This window comes from Canis lupus, chromosome 24 (genome assembly GCF_003254725.2).
Source record: "Canis lupus dingo isolate Sandy chromosome 24, ASM325472v2, whole genome shotgun sequence".
Lineage (NCBI taxonomy): Eukaryota > Metazoa > Chordata > Mammalia > Carnivora > Canidae > Canis > Canis lupus.
In genome coordinates, this window is record NC_064266.1 from 8,711,014 (window position 1) to 8,735,745 (window position 24,732).

At 34.2% G+C, this 24,732-nt stretch overlaps 1 protein-coding gene across 4 annotated transcripts in view; it reads right to left on the reverse strand.

Moving 5' to 3' along the window:
* Positions 1–24,732, reverse strand: part of MACROD2 (mono-ADP ribosylhydrolase 2) — a 1,929,479-nt gene that overhangs the window by 1,831,892 nt on the left and 72,855 nt on the right. For all 4 annotated transcript variants that reach the window (XM_049100432.1, XM_049100431.1, XM_025469286.3 and 1 more), the window contains exon 3: positions 18,651–18,758. In XM_049100432.1, coding sequence (XP_048956389.1) covers positions 18,651–18,758 — 108 coding nt within the window. The remainder of the gene's footprint in view (positions 1–18,650; positions 18,759–24,732) is intronic.

A 24,732-nucleotide genomic window follows, 5' to 3' on the forward strand; every position in this document is an offset into this window, starting at 1 on the left:
TCTCTCTATTTTAAAAACGAGAGAAGAGGGCAGCCCCAGTGGCACAGCGGTTTAGCGCTGCCTGCAGCCCAGGGTGTGATCCTGGAGACCCGGGATCGAGTCCCACATCGGGCTTCCTAAATGGAGCCTGCTTCTCCCTCTGCCTGTGTCTCTGCCTCTCTCTCGCTCTCTCTGAATGAATAAATAAATAAATCTTTAAAAAAAAAAAACGAGAGAAGAGATTCAGTTAGGGGTTGAATGATCTTTGTCAAGCCTTAACTAACTAGCCTTTGTGACCCTAGCTAGTAAGTGACAGAGAAAGAGAATTCAATCCAAGCTGCCTGATTCCACATATTGAAGAAATGGCAAACATGAATATAGTTACACTATTTTACAAAATAATTTCTGCAAGTAGGCAAAACCAGCAGGATTAGAACCTTTACCAATGACAGAGAACTGGATTATCCCAAGAAGATGTATGTAACATTACTGATAGACTAGAAAAATCAAACAGTAGAACATATTCTTTTATACAGCAGGATAAATTAAAGAGGGAAAAGGATTCATTCCTGTCCCTAAATTAAAAAATCCAAGTTTAAAATACCCAGTAATTGATGTACCTCTCACACCTATACAGATTTTCAATATGAAAGAAATAAAGAAATAGAAGTATGCTTCTAAAACATGAAATTAATAAGGTAATTTAACAACCAAGATGTTTTTATACAAAAAAAAAGATCAATAATTTTGTTAAAATATTGAACAGTGTGTCTTTTAGTTTTGTCATTTCAAGCAAAAAGGTCAACAGAAAAGCAGTCAAGGGTAATCCGAGGAAAACATACCTATAGAAATGTTTCCTTTCTCTAACCAAAAAACCCCACTCAACAATAATGCAATACAAAAATTTCAGAAATTTACTCAGACCAAACTATAATGCTAAAGTCAGAGGTTTCAGTTACAATCCATATTTCATTCAAAAAAATATTTCAAAAGAGAAGGTTCACTGAATATTTTAATAGAAACCATACTATTCTAATACCACAGAAAAGAAGGAGTCCTGAAAACTTTCCACAGTCCAACCTACAATATCATTTTAACATCATAAAATACACATCAAGTCTCTACTGAATTATTAAGTATGATAGCAGCACATGGAACTGAATGGAGGAAAACAACAGAAGTAAATATCAGGAGACCTAGATCCTACTGGTTCTGCCACATACAGCCTTTGAGTTTGATACTAGACTCATGGGAGAAAACTATAAACTCATCCCTTTTAGCCCTTTAGAGAAGCCCATTCTAGATCAAAACAACACTGACAATAATAGGCTATAGGCCAGATCTAGGCCATCCAGAGAATTTACAATTTGGAAGAAGGGTAGAATAAAAAGGAAAAGTTTGGAGAAGCTTTCTCTTGCCAAGAATGATGGCAAAAGGAAGAGTTAACGACATAGTTCTAGGGAGCTGCCCTCCAGTGTTAGGCCCCACTAGTGTTAATGTTATATTAAAAAGTTCTATTCAAATGTGAAAAGAAATGTTTTAATGAGAAAAATCCCAATTTTTCCAAAGAAAAACTTCTATTTATCTTTAGCTAACCAGCAATAGACTCAATATTCAGACAGAAATATTATAAATTGCTAAGCAAAAAGGATACCAGTAACAGAGACCAATGAAATATATCATTTGAGACTCAGACTCGAATCCTCTGAGAAGCCTATACATACCACCCTATGTAATACCTTCTAAAACTTGTAGAAATTCTAGAAATCAAGAAAAAGTTCAACATGTAAAAATTATATAAGGGGCACCTGGGTGGCTCAGTGGTTCAACATCTACCTTTGGCTCAGGTCATGATCCTGGGATCCTAGGATTGAATCCTACTTCAGGCTCCCTACAGGGATCCTGCTTCTCCCTCTGCCTATGTCTCTGCCTCTCTCTATGTGTCTCTCATGAATAAATAACATCTTTAAAACAATCATATAAAAAGCAAACTTTTGTATAAGCAAATTCACAATACACCAAAAGATAAATATAGTAAACATCATAAATGATTAACAAATTATCATATTCATTTTCAATAGCTGCATAACAAATTATCACAAACTTAGCAGATTAAAATAATATCATTTAATCAACTTACATTACTGTAGGCCAGAAATACAGACAATGTGACTGGGTATCACAAGGCTAAAATTAAGGTAATGGTAGAGTTCAGTTCTAACCTAAAACTCAAAAAGACTCTTGCTCCAAGCTCATTCTTATTGACGGAATTTAATTCCTCATGGAAGTAGGACCCAGGCCCATCTCCTTGCTGGCTGTCAACCAAGAGTCACTCTCAGCAACTACAGGCTGAACACTTGAGAATTTCAAGTCTAGTTCCTTTCCATATGGCCTCCTTAATTCAGCAAAAGGGTGATGAATCCTCACATTTTTAAATTTCCTGACTTCTTCTATTATTACCAGCCAGAAAAAACAGTTTTTAAAGCACTAATATAGAAAAAAATAATAAAAATTTTAAAATAAAGGGCTAATGTGGTCACAAATACCATGTAGGATCAGACCCATCCTGATAACCTCCTTTTCTTAGTCAATTGTACCAAATAATATAACCTGACCATGAGAGTAAAATCTACCAAATTTACAGTCCCATTAATTACTTAGAGCATGTATACTGAGGACAGAAAATGAAAAATCTTGAGCAACATCTTAGAATTCTGCCTACCACTATTATATAAGGAAGTTATACAATTAGGTGAAAAATAGATTTCAAAATACCAAACATAAGTGAGAAAGTAACATGAGTAAACAAGGCCCATGAAGAAACAGAATCTTTTGGAAAGTAATTTGATGAGAAAAAATAAAAGCCATAAAGTTGTTAATACTCCTTGGCTTAGGCATACCATCCCTGGAAATATAGTCCCCTCAAAAAAAAAATTCATAAGAAAGAAAAAGCAGTGACATGAATACTTCAGCCTCCTGGTACCACAGATACTAGAACAGCAATTTCCACTTTAAGCATCAAATCCAGAAACTTTCTTACTCATCCTTCTGTTCACAGGCCCTAGAATGGTATCTGCACTCTACAAATATTTGTTGAATGCCTACTATATGCCTATCACTGAGTCATCAAGACACAAAATTGTATAATCCATGCTCTGATGCACCTCATTTCTCATAATTTTTGTAAAAACAAAAAAAAAGTCATATAATATCAAAAGTTCCACAGTCAATGTATGTGTAAAGTATTAGGAACACAAAAGTCAACAAAAATGAGGGGATCATTGAACCAGGCCTTGAAAACGAAGTGGAATTCTCTAGAGAGACAAAGCAGGTGGGGAAATGGGGGTTATAAAGAAAAGGAAGTAGAGAATATATTATGTAGTCATTTAAAACCGGAATTATGAACTGTATAAAACTATATGAAAACTGTTTATATTAAGTGGAAAACTCTTTGTACCAAAATAATTCTGGATTCTAATAAAAAAAACATGCCCATAATAAATGTATAAATAAATCAAAACAAACAGGGAAAAAAAATCACAGTTTTCTAGAAAGTGCTATAAGCGGTAATTTATTTCCTCTTATTTTATTTTTTTTATTATTTTAAAGATTTATTTATTTTAAATAAAGAGAGGGAGTGTGGGGAGGGCAGAGGGAGAGAGTCTTAAGCAGATTCCCCACTAAGCATGGAGCCTGATGTGGGGCTCAATCTCATAACCCTGAGATCATGACCTAAGCCTAAAACAAAAGTGGAATAGTCAATCAACTGTGCCACCCAAGCACCTCTCCTCTTATTTAATTTACATTATTATGTTTATATCATTTGTGCTTCTAAAGAAATTTTAAATGAAAAGGAAAAAATCACATTAAGAAAATTTAAAATCTACCATTTGAAGGAGTCCTGCTAACTAATAGAAAAAAAAAATACTCAATGTCTGAGTCTATTTACTATTATTCTAACTAAAAGCCCCAATTAGAGGAAGCAACATACTCAACCATTCATTAGTTACACAAATATCTCCTGAGCACTAACAATGGGCCATAGTGGAAGGCATTGGAGATACATAAATGGATAATAGTCCCTGCCCTCGGAAAGTTCTTGATCTGATGAAACACCATAGTGAGATTACATTTGGTAATCGTATTTTAATAATTTCTAAGAAGACAAAATTCTCTAAATAATGGTTCATTTCATGAGTGGAAGCCTCAATGTGACAGAATAAGTAAAACAGCTCACTGCCTTAAGTGTACCGATGGCAGCAGGCATAAGACCTCTCACTGCTGCCAAGCAACTGTCTTCCTAAGATTCACAAATCAGACCCACCTGATTCTTAAATTATATCAGTTCTATCACAGAGCAAAGTGATCTAGTCAATGCCTACCCATATGGCTCAGTAAATCTACAGATCTAAAATCTTGGCTTACTAACAAGGTAGCTATTTCATGCTTGAAGAATAATATTTGGAAGCCTGACAATTCTAACACAAACATACTTGCTGGATCTCAAATTTCATAGAGAAAAATCAGGATCACTACAATTTGTGTATTTCTAAGTTGTATCTTACTTTACCTTTTTTTCTGATCTTTATTCCTATTCTTATCATGAGTAGCTACATGTGGCACTGAAGGAAGATATAAGTCTCAATTTCACTCAAACTCCTAGAACTATTAGAAGGATTAAAAGCAATATGAACTTCTAATTAGTGAACAAATTGATTCTTCACTGATACCATGTCGGCTAGCTACAAAAAAAAGTTTTTCAATCAAAAGGTACCTCCTCCCAAGCTGCAGGTTATCTGAAGAACTGTAAGTTAAACAAAAGAAAAGAAAAAAAAAAAAAAAAAGAAAAAAAGTAAAGAAAAGAAAAGAAAAATAAGAAAGAAAAGGCCTCACCCAAAATACAAGACCTCTCACTGTCTTCCTCATGTGACATAAATCCAACTTAAGGGGTTTTTGTTACAAGATGCTCACATTTCACTAAATGGCTTCTCAGTATTTTATTATCTGCCATTCACATAGTAAGAGTAATAATTACTCAGAAGTAATATAGTCAGTAGTTTATTAAATTTGAAATGCTACAAAGCACAATGGATCCATTTGGGTTTCCTCCCCTTTTGCTTTATATTTTTCTGATTACCACTGTCATCATCATGATCTTCACCATATTTAACATTTATTAAATAATTTATGAAATGTACCAGGAACTAGACACCATACAAAGCACATACACACAATAGGTCATTTCCTCCTCAAAGCTACTCTATAAGCATTAGAGATCTAAGGAACTGTTTATGATCACACCAAAAACAAAATCCCTATCTTTCTAACTTCAGGGCTCAACCTCTTAATTATTAGTTTCCTAGTGCTGCCACTACAAAATTTGTCACGAACTACATGGCTTAAAATAATATACATGTATCCTCTGGAGACCCAATGCCTGGCAGAAAATTAGGCACAAAGTCTAACACAATATGCATTAGAAGGAAGGAAGGGAGGGAGAAAAGGATACACTAAGAGGAAAATAAAGAGGAAAAGGATGGGAAGAAAAGGGAAAAGTAAATATTAAAGCCCAGGTTGCTGTAAGAGAACAAAGGGAGATACAACTCTTTCCAACATATATCTGTGAAAGCCCTGAAGAGAGATTTCAAAAATGTCTGAAAATAAAAAAAAATAAAAAAATAAAAATAAAATAAAAATAAAAAAAAGCCTGAAAAAGAATACCAAAGAGCAAGTGCACAGACCTTTCTTGGCATGCCTTTTTTTTTTTTCTTGGCATGCTTTAAGCTACATCATTTAGGGAAATGATTCCCCCAAAAGGATATGCATTAGAACCCCTACATCAGGATGCCTATTAATTAGAGATTCCAAGACCATCTCCTAGACTCACTGAATCTAAATCCTGGGGTACTAGAGGCTGGAAACAGCATTTAAAACAAGCTTCTGGGTGATTCTGAGGCCCATGAGAGTTTACTGCAATCATTAGTCTTCTAAGAAAGAAGAGGAAAGTCAAACAATGCTCTGTAGATTTTTTTTTCTTTTGGTTTGATTCCCAAAAACTCAATGACCATTTTCTTCTAAATTTAAAAATAAAAGTCCTGTTTCTAAAGTGACAAGGCACAGGTTTGCAATATGTTCCAGGGAAAAATGCCAAAGACTCAGAAAGGGGATTTGGGAAAGGTGCCAGGATAATTCAACACTAAACCCCTCTAGATTATGAAGATACTACTTTAATCAGCCTGCTCTTAAGAATGATAGCCACAATTTGCCTGACACATCCAATCAATGACAGCATTATGCCAGTTTGAGGTTTTCTGTCATCCCAATTATTTTTTACTGACTTAAATTCTTTTTGAAAGTGCTACAGGGCTTGAGAAATTATAAGGAATTCCCTGATGTCCCCTCTGGAGATATATCATAGATATTATTGATCTTGTGTTCTATTCCTCATTCCTCAAATTCCTTCTTAGAAATGATTTGTTACCAGCCTTCCTCAATCTTCTTATAAAATGTAACAGTTCATGCTAGGGTGCAACTAATCTCCTCTAACACTTCATTCCTATCACCCTCTCAGAGCTACAGATGCCTAGAAAAGATGACATCTGAGGAGGTGGCTCCTGTCCCCAGGCTTTGCACAATCAATCATTCTATCATTTTTTATTGTGTTCTTTTGTTCCGTCTTTTTTACAGGACACATCTGCTTTTCAAGGATCAATATTCAATTTAACTTTCTATGCCCTATAAATCATGTCTTCAAAAAGTGAAGAAAATGTGTTTCTGACTTTGAGGTTATTTTAAACCATAGCCAGGTCCTAAGTCAAGCCCAATTAAGAGGCTAATCCTTGCAAATTCTAAGCAGAGTGAGAGCGTCACCTAAGAGAGGCTGGTTGCATTTTTTCCTTACTGTCAAAGAACACTGCTTTAATAGGCATTTTTAAATAATAAGCCATAAGTTAATCCAATTAGAGAATTTCTAAGTATTTGGAAGACGTAAAGTTCTGAGCTTTAAAGAAATAATTTCTTGGGGCACCTGGGTGGCTCAGTGGTTGAGCATCTGCCTTTAGCTCAGCTCATGATCCTGGGGTCCTGGGATCGAGTTCTGCATCAGGCTCCCCGTGGGGACCCTGCTTTTCCTTCTACCTATATCTCTGCCCCTCTCTATGTGTCTCTCATGAATAAATAAAATCTTTTTTAAAAAAGTAATTAATTAAAAAAATAAAGAAATAATTTATTTTGCTCATTACTTCTTGATATGGATGCTATCAAATGCATTAAGATCAAGAATTTTTCTATATGTAAAGACAGAATTATATTCACAGGATTATTTAACACATTTATTTATTTATTCTACCAATGAATTAAAATCAACAATTTGTCTATTTAACTTAGAAATTTTCTTACATGAACAAATAAACCTTAATTCACTGTCAGGATATACTATCAAATGGTAATACCATCCACCCATTTTAAGGACTTAAACACAAAAGGAATGATAAGAGAAAACTATTTTATGCATTTAAAATAACTTATTTTTAAATGTCCTCACAAAGCTTAAGCAGGTCTCTTAAACCCCATGGAGTGGACATGTCTCTGAATTAATTTCCACCTGGAGACCCAAGGGATGAACATTCTAACTGTGCGATAAATTAAGTTGCCAAGCAAAATGGATTAATGATCAGTGAAATTGCCTGATAAACTTTCAGATCCATTATGGATTGGGATTCATCCTGTTTCTCCACCTGTTCATTAAGCTCCAAGTTCATGGCAACTCCAGTGACTGATTGCACATTAACAAGCTATTTATGTGAGGAGGTGTTGCTACCCTAGTCAACATTCCTATACTTACACATTCATTTAAACATAATTCTCTGGTAATTTATTCTGTTCACAATCCCAACATAGAAAAACTATACCTCTACCTTGAAGTTTAATTTTAGATACAACAAAGATGTGATGTGTCATAAAATTAAAACTTAACAAAGCAAATCAGATTATACCTCAAGGTCAAAAGAAGCCTGAGAAATTTCATGCCATTAATCTGTTTCTTCAAACAGTTATAAGAATGAAAGGAGTAGTGAAAAAAAAACACTGATAATATGCCAAAATAAAATGTTTATTTCTGTCCCTATATTAAAGTAAAACATTTGTTGCTTCTATAATGAGAAATCTAAACTGGCTAAGAGTGTTGAAAAATATTTCTCAACCTTTCTTTCTTATCAAAATAGCCAAAATCTCCCTTTATATAACACCAAGTTCAATAAACCATTTGTCAATCAAAATGCACGAAATCTGAGTTATAAGTAAGAATATTCTTCCCACTCAAGTATCAAGCATTGACATCTTCCTTTTTAAGTATACAGAATTTACTTCATAAAGAGACTATTCACTAAACATGAGGTTAATAAAAATCAGTAAGTTCTCTGAAACTGTAGTTTAATAGATTTATATTTCATTCAAATATGAAGATGTCTACTTTATACTAATAAACTAATTTTCTTCAATATTACCATGAAGCCTAGTTTTTATATGAACTAATGATTGGAATTCAGAAATCAATGTCATTTTTCCCTTTCCCTGCACACATAAAGAAGACCTTAATTGAAAAATTAAGTAAATAGCCAAATGACTACAATTGCACCGAGGCAAAAGAATGGAATGACTATCATCCAGATGCTTTTGAGTCTACAAGTACAAGCTGCACAGAAGTCACAAAGAAGTAATTTTTAGAAATTAAGTTGACCTGTATATGTAACAAAATATACATTTCCTTCAGTTAAAATTAATTAGAAGTGTACACCAAAAAATTAAAATTTTACTGTATAATTTTAAAAAGAAAAAGAGCATGGAGAATTCCAAAAAAGGTTGCATTTGAGCATTAGATAGCTGCTAGGCCTCATGAAATGTCATGTGGCACCATTACAAAATTCATTTTTTACTTAGATTAAACTGTAATCAATTTCTGATAAGTCATGCAATCATAAGAATTAAGCTACGGCAGACAGTATTTGTATTTACTGTTAACTACCAGTTGAATCAGAATCCGCTTGCCCCCTGCCACTCCTCCTAACATAGGCATGAGTGCTTACGCTCCACAGTCTCAGTTCACCTGGCTCAATCCACATGGAAAGTAGCACTGAGAAAGCTTAGTGTAGCTTCTGAACCTGGGGATGCTTACAGTAAATGCCAATACTCTTCACAAAGCGGGAATGTTCTGGTTCATAAGGCACCTATGAAACTCCACCCATTCTAGCCCCAGGGGTGGGCTCTAGTATTTTCTTGCTAGAATAAAGGCTTCAAGTTTCAGAGAAACCATACTTGGTGACCTCTAAGAACCAAAGCCATACCATCAGTGTCAAGTGCTATAGTAGATGCTAGGTACTACTTACTCTGAAAGTAAAATCCTCTTTCATTTAAGAAACTTCAGTGCCTATCTCTGACCCTACCATCTTGAATTTCTGGAAGAGAAACAGTGGCACTGAACTTCAGCTCTTGGGTATTTCACTTGACACTCAGTACTCGTCTCTTCAGGCCTGCAACCAACTCAACCTCACCCAATGTCTCCTGACTACCACCAGCAAGTTACTTGTACCTTATCAGTACCAATAAAATTGTATAGGTAAAATCCTGCTTTCTATTTCAGAAGGTAATATCAAAAGGTATGGACCCTGTCTTCAAGGAAATGGAAATTAAAACAATGAAGTACAATTCTAAGGCACAGATTTTTTTTAAAAACTCATCAAATTTAATGTTAAATAGATACTCAGAACTTATGAGATACAGGTTCATCTTATCTGTCCACAGAGCTATTTGGCTACATAAATTAAAAATTTAAAAACTAAAAACGAACTAAATAAATAAATAAAATTACAACTTCCATACTCTCATTATTTCACTTCAAAGAATTTATTCCACTTCAAAGAATTTGAGCAGCTGCCTTTGGCTCAGGTCATGATCTCAGGGTCCTAGGATCAAGTTCCGCATCCGTCTCCTGGCAGGGAGCCTGCATCTTCCTCTGCCCATGTCTCTGCCTCTCTCTGTCTCTCATGAATAAATAAATACAATCTTTAAAAAAAAAAAAAAAAAAAAAAAAAACAAGAATTTATTCCAAGGGAGCTAAGATGTTTACAAAGATTTATCTGCTAGGATGTTTGTCACAGTCTGTTTATAACAATAAAAAACTTGTAACAATCTAAATTTCCAACATTGAGAGAACAGTTAAATAAATTAATCCTCGTGTGTAATGGAGTATGATGCAGCTATTAAAATAACATATAAAAATAATCACAATATTTAAAAAACAAAAATTAAGCATTATTTTGTAAAATTCAAAGTACATATACGAAACGAAAAGAACCTGAAGCATGACCACTGAAATGAAAAATTACAGATGTTTTGTTCTTCTTTGTATTTTATATTTTCCCTATTTTAAATATTAAACTATATTCGTTCTGTAATCAGACCCCAACAAAATTTTTAAGAATATAATTTTAAAAATCCTGTTGACCAGTATGTGTGATAAAGAAAACACAAGTTTTCCTAAGTGCACTGAAGAATTCTCAGAGAACAAAATACCTGTAAACATAGAACAAGTGCCCAAGCAGCCGCTATCACTTTCTCTATGAATATTTCTTTTTCATAATTTTAGTCTCTCAAGTCCTTTGAACACTATGTTTTATTTAATTGCTAGGGTTATTCCCCTAAAAGTATAGCAGAGATCAAAAACAGAAGAAGAAAACTCAGAGAGTAATTTCTTAATAGCCATCTTATCCCCCTTGGCAATCATTTCCTTTTGAGAATTGTCTTCTAATTTCTTGGAGCATTTAAGTCTTAGTTTGATTACACAAATTCTTTCAGAAAAAAATGTAGATCAGAAAAAAAAGTGATAAAGAGTTGAAATATTTTGAAAAATATGTTGGGATGAAGAACAAATAAAAAATGATGATTCACATCACAAGCCTCTTTTTCATTTATTCTTTCACTGCATCCTCATAGTATTGAATACTTTTTTCATATATTTATTAGGCATTTCCATGTTTTTAATTTTTTTTATTTTTTAAAGATTTTATTTATTTATTTACTTTAGAGAGAGAGAAAGAACACAAGTGAAGGGGAAGAGTAGAGGGAGGAGAACAAGCAGATTCCATGCTGAGTGCAGAGGCCGATGCAGGGTTCAATCCCAGACCCTGAGATCATGACCTGAGGTGAGATTGAGAGTCAAACACTTAACCAACTGAGTCACCCAGGCACCCCTCCATGTTTTTTTTCAAGTTTCATGCTCATATTCCTAACCAGATTTTCTATTAGACGTTTGTCTTTTTCTAATTGAAGAAAGCTTATATTAGACATTTGTCTTTTTCTAATTGAAGAAAGCTTATATTATTATTATAACAAGAGTAAAACTTTTGTCATATATGTCGCTAATATTTCTTTCCAATTTGACATTTACTTTTCAAGTATATTTATGGCATGACTTTTATGTTGTCAAATATATTTATGTTGTCAAATTCTTTCGTCTTTTTTTTTTTTTTTTTGTCTTTTTCTTATTGGTTTGTTTCTTTGGTATTAAATTCAGACTGGTTTTTCCCACCAAAGGCAAGAGACATAATCTCTTATATTTCCTTCTATGTTTTACTTTAATTTACATTAAATGCCATATAGAACTTACATTCATGAAAGGTGTGAGATAGTGATGTATATTTTTTAATTACTACAGCTTTTATATGTTTACTTCAATTTGGGATTGTGTGACTGACTCTTCCTCTAACCTCTGCCATTTGTCTCCCTTTTCAGGTATTTCTTGGCTAATCTCATCCTTTTATTATACCAGATACATTTTAGAACATTTGTCAATTTTAAAATAAAAACAAAAAATAAAAACAACTACCATCAGAACAAAATCCCAGAAATATCAAAGGAATTTTTATTAAAAATGTAGGTTATTCCAAGAGTTTTAACATCTTTAACATCCTTTATCTTCCTGTCTGGGAATGATAATGGTTGTTAGAGCCATTTAAATCCCTTTTTCCCAGTATCCCTTAGAAATCCTATTTTCAGTCCATCACTCCATAAAGGGATCCTTGTAGCCGGAAGCTCATACTTAAACCTGCAGCCACTGCTGAGATCTCATTCCCAAAATGGTTCTTCCCACACCTGTCTATTCAAATATATCCCACAGGTTTGGCCAAATGACAGCTATCCACACTGATGATTTTGAAACTTTTCAGCAGGTTCTGGCATAGCATAGGAGGGGAAGTGAAAGGAGAGAGTGGTAAACAGTAATTCTTTCCCCTTTGCCTATATACAGATATCAATTCACAAAAATACACATACACAAACTCATACACACAAATATATTAGAATGTTCACTAAAGTACCAATAATCCCAAACTAGAAATTACCTAAATGCCCATCAATAGTAAGTTGGACAAACTGTGGCATATTCACAAAATGAAATATTATGTAACAATAACAAATGATCTATATCTGTATATAACAATATAGATCAATCTTACATATAATGGTAAGATGAAAGAGCTAAATATTGAGTAATATATATCATATGGCCCCATTTACATAAAATACAAAAAAGGCAAAATTAATCTATGCTACTAGAAGCCAGGACAGTAAATATACTATCCTGTATTCACTACAAAATATTAGGATGTACTAAGGGCTCTTCCAAGGTAGTGGTAATGTTCTGCTTTTTGATCTGGATGGAGTTACATTGAGCTGTACACTTATGTGTGTGTTTTTGTGTCTATTATTGCCCAACAAAATGTTAAAAGAAAACATATAATACAGAAATTCAATAAAAAATAAAACTTAAGTGCTTTGTTAGTAGAGATGAAATTTATATTGAATCAAGCTGTTGCTGTCAATTATCCTAAAATATTTCTAAAAGTAAATGAACCTATTTTCTCAAAGATTTGAACTCTAATTTCAAATATGCCTTATTTATGTTTTACAAATGAATACATAAAAATAACATTTTAAGGAAGTAGAGATGAATATTTAAGGAAACTTCTATAAAGCAAAATTTCTCCCATCCCAGTATCTGATTTTCCTGTGTAGATATTCAGATATTCTATATCAACTTTTCTTTTAATTAAGTTATACCCAGCTATTAAATTATTAGGTACCCAGTCATGTCACTATCTCAATTTCTGAGACAATTATGACAGTCACAATTAATACAGTAAAAACACATCACTAAAGTAAATTAAAATGATTCTTCTAGGCCATTAGCTCATAAAAATTACCAACAATGTCATAGAAATTAGGCATTTAACAGAGAGGCTCAGAATTAGACAATTTTTCCTACAAAATTCAAGTAAATAGTATAACAGCTAAAGTTGTGGACACATAGGACAAACCCATTTAGTTAGTAATAACTATCTGTGCATAAGACTTGAAAAACATGCATAGTTGCCTTGGGACATTCATAGAAAAAGTCAGTTTTCTGATATTATAACTAAGCTACCACTTTCTGAGTGTGTCTATATATGAGGCACTACTGTGTGAAGTGCTTTGTATACATTATCTCTTCTGATTTTCACAACTCTGAGAAGCCCTGAGAGATTATTATCTCTATTTTACCAATGCTCAAAAGCATTTTTACTCAAAAGCATATTTTACTAAGGCTCAAAAGGTTAAATAATTTACTAAAGGTCATTTGGTCAGGAAGTTGGAGAGACACATATAAAACAATGATTGATCCAACTCCAACCCCTCCATGATTAACCACAATGTAAATGAACCTCTCCTTGGCATGCTGGGGTAGGGACACGAAGAACCAAAATAAACAAACCAACCTTCCTCATTTTCCACTTTAAAAAATCCTATTTATGGCAAACTGAATTAATCTTTGGCCAAAGACAGACCACTAGAGTTGGAGAGTTAACCACTTTTTCACAGTCCACAATCCACAAATGAATAACAGTTACATCACCAAGAAAATATTTTTCTGTGATTATAGTACAAGTAAAATTGTCTCTAATGATATAATATTGAGCCATAAGTTAGATAAATGTATTCTCCCCCAAACTCTAGCAAACACCGTAACTCCTTGACCAACAGCCTTAATACAAAATTATATGAGGACCTAGTCACAGTAAACAAATCAGCCTATATGCTGCCACATACAAAAACCTGTACATGAATTTTTAGTTCTACTGGTTATGGCAAAATACTGAAGAGAACCCAAATGTCCTTCAGTGGGTAGATGGTTAGACAACTCTGGTATATCCATGCAAGGGAGCTACTCAGCAATAAAAAGAAATGAATTACTGACACATGCAACAATCTGAATGAAGCTCGAGGGTTTTATGTTTAAAAGGATGCTGTATGATTCCATTGGTATGACATTCTTAAAATGACAAAACCATAGACATGAAGAATGGGGGGTACAAGGAGAGGAGGGCAATGAGGCGAGTCCCATACTAAAAGAGGTCTTTTCGTGATAATCGAACAGTTCTGTATTGGGATTATAGTGATAACCATAGATCTGTACATGGATAAAACTGCAGAGGACTTATACATACACATAAACGGAGGTTAAAAAATAGTGAAAAATGAATGAGGTCTATAGTCTGGTTAATAGTAATATACCAATATCAATTTCCTGATTTTGATGCTGTACTACTAGTATATGATGTCACCATTGGGGGAGGCTTACACAGGTGAAGATAAAAGGTACACAGAACTCTTTATACTACCTTTGCAATTTCTGATAAACATTTCAACATAAAAAGTTTAAACAAAAAAATGGACCTGAATTTGAATCTGGATCTGCCTGACTCTAAAACTTGTGCTACTGCCCTATACACCCTACTGCTTATAAAATCTGTTTTATTAAACTATGTATTATTTCCTACAGAGAAAAATAAAAATTACACAAGAGGCTCATCCTGGGGCTCATTTAAACAAATCCAGGAAGGACAAAAAGTACTTTATTAGGAAAAAGCTTAATGGCAAGTTAAGTCCAGGTGTTCCAATATACTAATATTAATATGGGCATGGAAAAAGAACTTTAGAAATTTGGTGGAAGGGAATCCTTGGGTTGCTTGGTGGTTTAGTGCCTGCCTTTGGCCCAAGGTGTGATCCTGAGATCCAGTCCTACATCAGGCTCCCTGCTTAGAGCCTGTTTCTCCCTCTGCCTGTGTCTCTGCCTCTCTCTCTCCTCTGTGTCTTTCATGAATAAATAAATAAAATCCTAAAAAAATAAACAAATAAAATAAATTTGATGGAAAATTATTTCTGGGCTGCTTTAGCACCCTTGACTAGGGGCACTGACTCTCATTCCCTTCTAACTAGAGGTGTCTGGAACCTCTGAAGTCTCCTGCCATGTCTCCTTGTTCACTTGAAAGATTAACAGCTGTTCTTCTACTTACACACCAGGCAAACAAAATGCACAGCAGAAAGCTGTAAATAGAGTCATTACACTGTACATTTGGCATCTTTTGTCTATATACCCAAGAACTTCCTGATGAGGTTGTCCTTGTGAGATGTAGAACATGTCCGAATTATAATGTAATCTCAGCCATAGAGGTGAGCTAAAGGTGCCAAATGTTTTTGAGAGTGAGCGAAAGTTGCTGCCTGCCTTCATATTAATTCATCAAACCCCTGTATGCTGTGTGGCAGCTATGAAAAAATTACACATTCAGGCAAGGACAAGAATCAAACTAGTGATGGGATGTTTTTCCAATAGTGATGCTTTCATTTTATTCTGTTTCAATGAAAATTATCCCATAATCATTTTTATTTATTGATTGATTAAATAATTTCTAAAATCAGAGCCATACTGATTCACTGTGTCAAGTCCTCATTGTTGAATGTACTATTGGTGAGAGATGCTTACAGCATATGGTTCAATTGCATATAGTTCAATAGAACACATATACAGTATCAAGTATTCATTTTTACAGTATCAAGGCTTCATTTTTGAAGCCTGTTAAGGAACATGCTTAATTATTTCTAAACAATTCAGACCTTAAAGTTCTTTTAAACCCTTAAATATCTATTTTACTCTAATAGCAGAATAATTTATATATATATGAATATGTATGTATAACATTTATGTATATATAATATATAACATATGTATATGTATGTGTATAAAATTTTAAGGAAAACTTATGCAATTCTAAGGTAAGTTGAAGATCTGTTTTAAAACCATTATATGAGAAATAATACATGTAAATCTGATGATATGGGCAAAATGACAAGTGTTTATTAAGAACGTAATGGCATGACATTAATTTGGAAAGTTTCACAAATAATGGAAAAGACTACTCTGTAGCCTTAAGGGAGAGATACATAGGTATACAGTTACAAAACCCAAGAAAAACCATAATTACTGCTATTAAGTGTGTAACAGAGCCAATTCAATGTTAATAACAAGAAAGAGAAAAACTCTTGAAAAGGTCTTCAGGTATTTAAAAAGGAAATACATGTCATTAATTGTACTCCACAGAGCATAACTAGGATCAACAGCTATAAATTACAATAATATACAGGAAGGGTGGTGTTATATATAAAAGCTTTTAAATTTTTTTTAATTAAAGTTCATACGACTATAGAATTTTGTGTATAATAAATCATTATTGACTTAACTACAGTGATGTTATTAAACCTTTGTACTGAAAAGGAGTTCATAAGATTCTTTCTTTTTTTATAATTTTTATTTATTTATGATAATCACACAGAGAGAGAGAGAGAGGCAGAGACACAGGCAGAGGGAGAAGCAGGCTCCATGCACCAGCAGCCCAACGTGCGACTCGATCCTGGGTCTCCAGGATCGCGCCCTGGGCCAAAGGCAGGTGCCAAACCGCTGGGTTTGCCAAACCCAGGGATCCCCATAAGATTCTTTCTAAGGGCATGTCATCTCCAGAGGCCCCACAGATCAGAGAAAAGCATCCTGATACAAGGGCCACAAATTAATAGTCAACAGAGACTAGCTATAAAGGAGACAGACTTGTAGCCTATGAGGTGGTATGAGGATAGAATTCTGTCCAAAAGAAGGGATTCATATTGGGTGGGTATTAAATGATGGAGACATATCCTCTCTCATGAAGAGTTTTGCATTTTAGAGAGGCAAGCAAGGAGAAAGGAATTACAGAGGCATCAGAAGAGACAGAGAAAAACAGCTCTAAGCATAGTAAAGCAAATACAGTACAAAGCAACTGATAGCCAATTCAAAGGGAGTAACAAGCTGACTAGGCTTCCAGACTTCCTGCAGGATCACCAAAACTATGCTATATTAATGTTCCAGTTCTCCATGAGACCCTTCTGTTCACCCACTAAGGCATATAATTACTATCCTGTGTGAATTTTTTCATCACCAGAGGGAACCTTGAGACAATGTTGAACTTTACATGAATCCTGTACTCCTGGAAAACAAAACTGACAAAAAAACTACCCCTCACCTTTTTTGTGTTCCATAAAACAGCATACAGCAAAGAACTACTCTTCCCCATATGACTTAGATAAAAATCATGGATGATCTCTTGTAACCTATGATAAGACAGATACAGATTCTTCAAATTCCCATTCTTTCACTCATAAATGATCAGCTGAACTATTTGTCTCCATTGACCATTCTGACTGGTCAATGGCTGTTAATTGGAGTTGACCAAACTCTAGTCCCGCTTTTTTCCCCTCTCCCAAGCCCTGGACTTTGACCCACCCTTGAGCAATGGAAGTTGAACAACTCCTCTCAAATGACCCCTCCCAAGAATCAGCTGACCTCAGTTGACCCTGATCAACTCTCCAATCTTGTCACCAACTCATCCCAGTACCCTACACCCAAGATTTTTTACCCTGTTTACTCCTCTCTATGGGAGAAAAGCCCCTTTGTATTTGATCTTTGAGATGCTTATAGATCTCATGGTAGAAGTGATTCTTCCTATTGCAATATTCTTCCTCCTCCTATTAAGATAATATTCTTTTCCCTACTATAATAATCTTTTCGAATAAAGCTTCTCTTTATCTAAGTCCAAATTTGTTTTTGTCATTTTCAACTTGAAAAAAGCCTCAATTACATAAATTAAAATCATTAAATATCCTCTTATTATTGACATTTATTTTTATAGAATCTCAACTACTATATATTTCTTGATATACAGCCACATAATAAAATATATAGAAGCACTACCATAAATAACACTGTTAATTTCCCCAATATTCAAACACAAAAATTACTTAATTGGTTGTTAAAATAATTAAAGCATTTCATATCTAAAATGAAAAGTAGCAACCAAAAACTGTGATTTGGAAATCGCAGAAATAATTACTTTCTGTTTTACTTTATTCTGGCGTTCAATTATCTCTTTACAAGCTCTTCAAAAAAAGGGAAAAGCTTGATGAATTTATTTTTATGTTGGCCAATTATTAACTCAAGCATGAAACGAACAATAGAGTTTCTAAAGTTCTCTCTGAAGAACTTTCTGAAACAACCTATCACTTTTCCAGTGGTCCAGTGCCCTAGTCTCAAAAATTAACTGTAGCACATACATAAAATAAACCTTCAGTGTTTTTAATCCAGAAGGGAAGTATACAAGATAATTTCTTACCAGGAAGATCATCTTTTTCTAAAATATTTATATTCCTGTTTATTAAAAATATTTTAAAATAATACTCATATAACAAATACATCACACAAAAAATCAAGTACTCACCCGCATTGACTATAGCATCTACCTCTAGCAATGTGATGTCACCTCTATAGAGAGAAACTTTTCCACTCAAACTTTTCTTCACCTGTGAAGTTTCCTGAGTATTTTCTTCTGTAATAAAAAATAGTAATAGTTTTAATTTATTTAATAAAGACAATTTTGATACAAGAGCCAGTATGGGTCACAATCTGATATACTAGACAAGTGGAAATACATGTATAAGTACCAGGTCTGTGGCTTATTCTGTAATTATTACACATTCATCAGTACAAATGTAGTAGCACATATATAATAGGCATTCAGTATATTTAGACATGTTATATTGACCAACAAATTCAATGTTTATTATTATGAAAATATAAAATTTAAAATAAAATTATGTACCACTAGTTTCATAAGAAGATAAGAAAAAGATGTATGACCACCAAGACAAAATAAATTTTCACGATGAACAAGCTTATTTCTATTTCATTCTAGTTACCTGAAGTCACCCTTGAAAAGAAAATTTACTCAGAGCAAAAACATGTAGGTTCAGCTCTTTGCTACTTCTAAGTAACAAACTCCCTCAAAATGAGATGGATTAAGAATATCTGAATGAGTGAAACTGCTTTTCTTATCAAATTGTATTAGCCTTTCATTCTAGAGGGTGCTTGCTGCTAGATTTAAAAGAGAAAAAGCTCTGTTCTGCAGGTAACAGCCAACAAGCTTGTATAGTGAAAACAAACCAAAACGTTACATTCTACAACCTGACATATTTCAAATGTTTTATGGCAATATTATAAAGAGTTTCATTCATTTTTAACAAGTAGTGATGTTAAGACATTAAACACAGCTGTATGAAATCAATGTTTTAAAATATATTACCATACATAAAAAGCTTTTTAATATACCTCTAAGAAAGATATTAACTTAAACTTTTTAAAGTACTTATGATCTGTGCAAATCTTTCAAGGGGAAAGATAATGCTACTAATTCACTAAGACACACTTAAATGAGCATGTAATTTTGAAGTATTGGGAGATGAGGAATGATAAGTTATGAGTCACTTAAATTGACTTTGGGCCCCACCAGCCACAGCAAAAATTGGCCAAGACTAAGGATGTGATCTGTGGCCAAAAAAGTGATCTTTCCTCTATCTGCCTCTAAAGCATCCTCTTCTTTGTAATCACCTCTCTCCTTAAAGGATTCTACTCAAAATACTCATCGGTGTTGGCAGTAGTAGCAGTAATAATAAAAAGAGGAGAATATGGGAAAATTGTATGTTAAAAGAGTAGAGAAAGATGTTTGAAGACTTCAAAATAAAAAACCACCTCAAAGGTTCCTACACTATTGTCTGCCTTTGCCAGATAATGGCAAAGAGTACAGACTTTCCTACCAGACTAACTCTATTCAAGTTAACAACTGGGTGACATTTGAAAAGTTATTTATTTTCTCCATGCCTGTCTATAAACAACTGGCTCCTTCATAGTTAACATGAGTTTATTACCCTTAGAATAATATTTGCTCCATAGTAAGCTCTCAACAAACACTACTGTTTTTTTAACAAAGGTTTTACAAAGGTGACAAACTATTTTAGCATCTATATTCAGAATACTACAGTAGTTAAGAAATACTTCCAAATGATATTATTTTGAAAAATGTATCATTACATGATGATGATGATGATGATGATGATGATGATGATGATTTCCATCAGTGAAAAAGATCAGACTTTGTGCTCTAATCAAGCTGTCAATGCCTGGACCAATGACAAAGATTTTAAGCCAGAAGACCTTGAGTTCCACATCCAATAAGTTTCTATTCTTTCTACTTTTACCAAAAGTCCTGATTCCCAATTATAGGTGGTTGAACAACATTAAATATTTGTTAGCTTTGTCAAAAAAATTCTGGATATTTGTACTATTTTAAACCCAGAAATTATAAAGACCTCACTGATGGGTTTCAGAACTCCATCATTGATTAAATTGATAAGCATATCACAAATGAAGACATAAAGTTTGACTTTCCAACCTGGGATGCAAAGTTAGATAGATTTCAAATCCTTCCCTCAAATTGCATTTAGCTCTAAAAAGTACTTACTCATTTTCTCATTCTTAACATATGTGACAATAAACCACATTGTTTATTGTTATTTCTTTCTCCAAATGTAAAGAAATTATCAAAGAATGGTATTGGAAAGACTCAAAATTTAAGCCATTTATACCACGAAGAAATTCTAATCTCTCATCTGCAAATTTTAAAAATGGGATATTTTGAGTTTTAACTAAAGCTTAAAGCAAATTCAACATATTGAATAAATATACTGCTATGACATGTCATTCAAATAAGTCACTCAAAACGGTCTTATTAGAATCATCAGCATCATGAAGAAATATTTTTATCTCTTCTCTTTCATTTTAAAAATTCCCATGAGCATCCTTTCCCCTCGTAGCCAGATTTACCCTTGCTGCCCAGTTTCTCATATGGTATATCAAAAAGGCATAAATGTACCTAAAAGCTATAATTTGAGAGTATTAATAATTAACAGTCTTTCCTTCAGCAATAAACCAAAACCAAACAGCATGCTTTTGACCACTACCTACTCTTGGTAAATACAATGTAAATTACCACCAGAGGCTAACTTCTTTTATTTAAATGGCATTTCACTGCCTTCCTTTTCACACAAGTATGTTTGATCAGCACTCCCAATGTATCTTTTCCTATATCCTAGGTTTTCAGTAATAAATAAGATAGAAATTTGTCAAGCATTGCTCCCTCATGGACATCGTATATGTACATACACAAAGCACTAACTCACATTTTGCTCATAATTGGTTTTATCCAACTGCAAGTTGAAATATCTGTCAGTGTGCACATAAGATAGTAACTGTTCGGGATCCCTGGGTGGCGCAGCGGTTTGGCGCCTGCCTTTGGCCCAGGGCACGATCCTGGAGACCCGGGATCGAATCCCACATCGGGCTCCCTGCTTGGAGCCCGCTTCTCCCTCTGCCTGTGTCTCTGCCTCTCTCTCTCTCTCTCTCTGTGACTATCATGAATAAATAAATAAAATCTTTAAAAAAAAAAAAAGATAGTAACTGTTCTTCTAGATTGCATACTATATTGTAAAACAAACAAAAAACAATAATAACAAAAGAGCTAGACAGTAGTTAAAAGGGTAAAAAAACAGACTTCATTCTGGAACTACTGCAATTGGGGAACAGAGATCTCAGTATAGAATCAATCTCAATTCCCAATATAGCAAGAACAAGTAGGGACTTATAACCAAGGAGCAGAATGAGAATTAATGGAAGGAAAGTTACTAAGAAGAAAAACTGGAAGCAGTGGGAGATTCTGATTGAACAGACTTAGGATTCTTGCTAAAGGCAGGCTAGGGTGATTAGAGATCACCTGGGGTTTGGGAGGGAATGTGGAATTAGATCAATATTGAGAGTGGGGATTCTCTCCAAACTGATTTAGCAGAAATCTTACTAAAACTGGACTGTGTAGATCTAGCAAAGATCTGACTTAATGAAGAAAAAAGCTTAGTGGAATCTGACTAAATTTCAATTAAAGAGAAAGACTTGTCAGTCCTTCCTCTTATTCAAGAAAAGAAGACATGTTTTTCTTCCTTTGATCACTGTAAGTCCATTTCTCATTAGGTTGCCTTTTGTTCATTAAGGACCATTAGTTGAGACTTCGTAGTGGAGGACATTTGCTAGGTAGTATGAGTAGCCAAGCATTTAATGAGGGGAAAAAAAAAAAAACAAAGATTACTGGTTGAAGAAGATGAGAAACCTAGTTTTTGAATCCATAGGGAAGACAGTTGAGAAGATTTCTAGAAGATGGGCACAAAATATCTTTTGCAGTTTGAATGTCCCTGTGATGACATCAGGTGCTCCACTGAGCTTTCTGAATGGCCTACATAGCCATAGACAGGGAGGGTGCCCATACATGATCCATTGAGGTGATTTCTTTGAAGTTTATACCAAATCATCCAGCTTCAGCTTGCAGGGCTTCAGGAAAAGGGTAGTTTTAGTTCTCAAAGATGCCAAATCAGGTGGTGGGGAGAAAAACTGTAAACATTTTGAAGAAATGTAGCCAGACACTGAAGGAAGAAACTAGAACTGACAAAATATGCAAGACAATGAGCAGAACTAGAATTTAATAACCCACAACCAAGGATGTACAACAGTTTTCCACTGAAACATAAAATGTCTCTCTCCAGTCACCACCCCCCCCCTTTTTAATCTTGTTTACAAAATAAGTCTGGTCTAATTAGATTTGGTCTAATTATATAAGTACAGCAAGAATGTAATTGACCACTTGGGACTTTCAAGTTGGCTTTGCTGAAACTTTTTGTAGAGAATCTCAGATTAGATTTTTAAAAGACTTTTGAGGCTAGGAAGCCAAACCTAGAACTCATCACCAGATATAGCCTATAATTCCTATAGATTTGGATGAATTCCTCTCCTCAAGATGCCCAAAATAGCCTAAAGTTCCTGGGCTTGCCAGGAAGTGACCTTCTTTACTTATTTGTAAGGTTGAGAATACTGTATATAAGATAGAAAGCTGGTTTTTCCAAAAGGCGTTTGTTAGCATTGGCTCTATAAAGTCAAACCTTAGTTCCTTAAAACTGTCTGATAATCTTATTCTATGCATCATTTCAAATATGACATTCCAGTCAAAGCCTATATAATCAGATTTTCCAATTATGTGCCATTACACATAAAACAGATTCTGATTGAACTTATACAAATAATTTTATTGTAATGAAAATAAGAATACTCAATAGAGTTTCTGAATTCTGGAGAGATCACATAGGGAGAAAAGAGAAAAGTTTCATTACTGTGTATACAGGAGTATAATCTGCTAAAATGTCATGGGTTACAGATAGTCTGGGAGAAAAAGGGATTCCTTAAATAAAACATTAAAGAACAGCAATGTTCTAAAACAACAAATATAAAAATCATAATCATTCTTCATTAGTCCATTCAGTCCCATATAATTGATTCTTTTTCCACCAGTATTATTTATTAAAACAGTAATAACAAAGAAAAAACACCCACATACTTTTCTTATTTCATTAAACCAATTACACTAAGTAATCTTATATAATGAGATCTATTTCTGAATTCTGTATTCAGTAGAACAGAAATTTCAGATATTCCAGGGGCTGTCTGGGAAATACCAATTTCAGTTTAAAGTTAAGATTTCATTTTGGACTTCATTTTGTAAAGTTGTCAAAAATGTCAAAAGGTTTGAACCCTTGATTAAATAGGATCATAGATGATTATGAAACAATACTCAGATTTTCACAAATATAATGAAGACAACATAAGGCGCAAAAAATTATTGTGATAAAATGCAGAATCTTTGTTTTCTAGGTAGATTACTTAAAAGGTAAAGAAAATCCTGTCACAATATAAGAACAAAGATGAGAGAAGGGAAAGATGGCAGAAGAGTAGGAGGTCCTCAACTCACCTGGTCCCACAAACTTACCTAGATAACTTTTAAAACATCTTGAACACCTACGAATTTGACCTGAGATTTTTCTTTTAAGATTTTTATTTATTTATTCATGAGAGACACAGAGAGAGAGGCAGAGACATAGGCAGACGGAGAAGCAGCAGGCTCCCTGTGGGGAGATGGATGCAGACTGATCCCAGGATCACGCCCTGAGCCAAAGGCAGGTGTTCAACCACTGAGCCATCCAGGTGTCCCTCAACCTGAGATTTAAAGAGAGAACAGCTGGAATGCTACAGAGAGAAAAGTTTTCACTTCTAACAAGGTAGGAAGGCATGAATGAATGAATGAATGTATGTATGTCGGGGAGGGGAACCACAAGTAGCCATGCTAAAGTGGAGCAGTGAAAGCCTCTGGGACAATAAAGCCCAGCCCTGGAGAAGCAGGAACTTTAAAAATCCGAAACGGAGTTTTCCCAGAGGGAAAAGTACTTAGCAGGGAAATCATGCAAAATCCCAAGAGGGGCAGTGAAGCCTCAAGATTCCTGGAGTCAACATAAGAGGAAGGGTGCCCAGAGGAAAGCTCACCACAAACTGCGGTCCGATATCGGTAAAGGGCCAGAGTGTTGCAGCACTCCGGGACA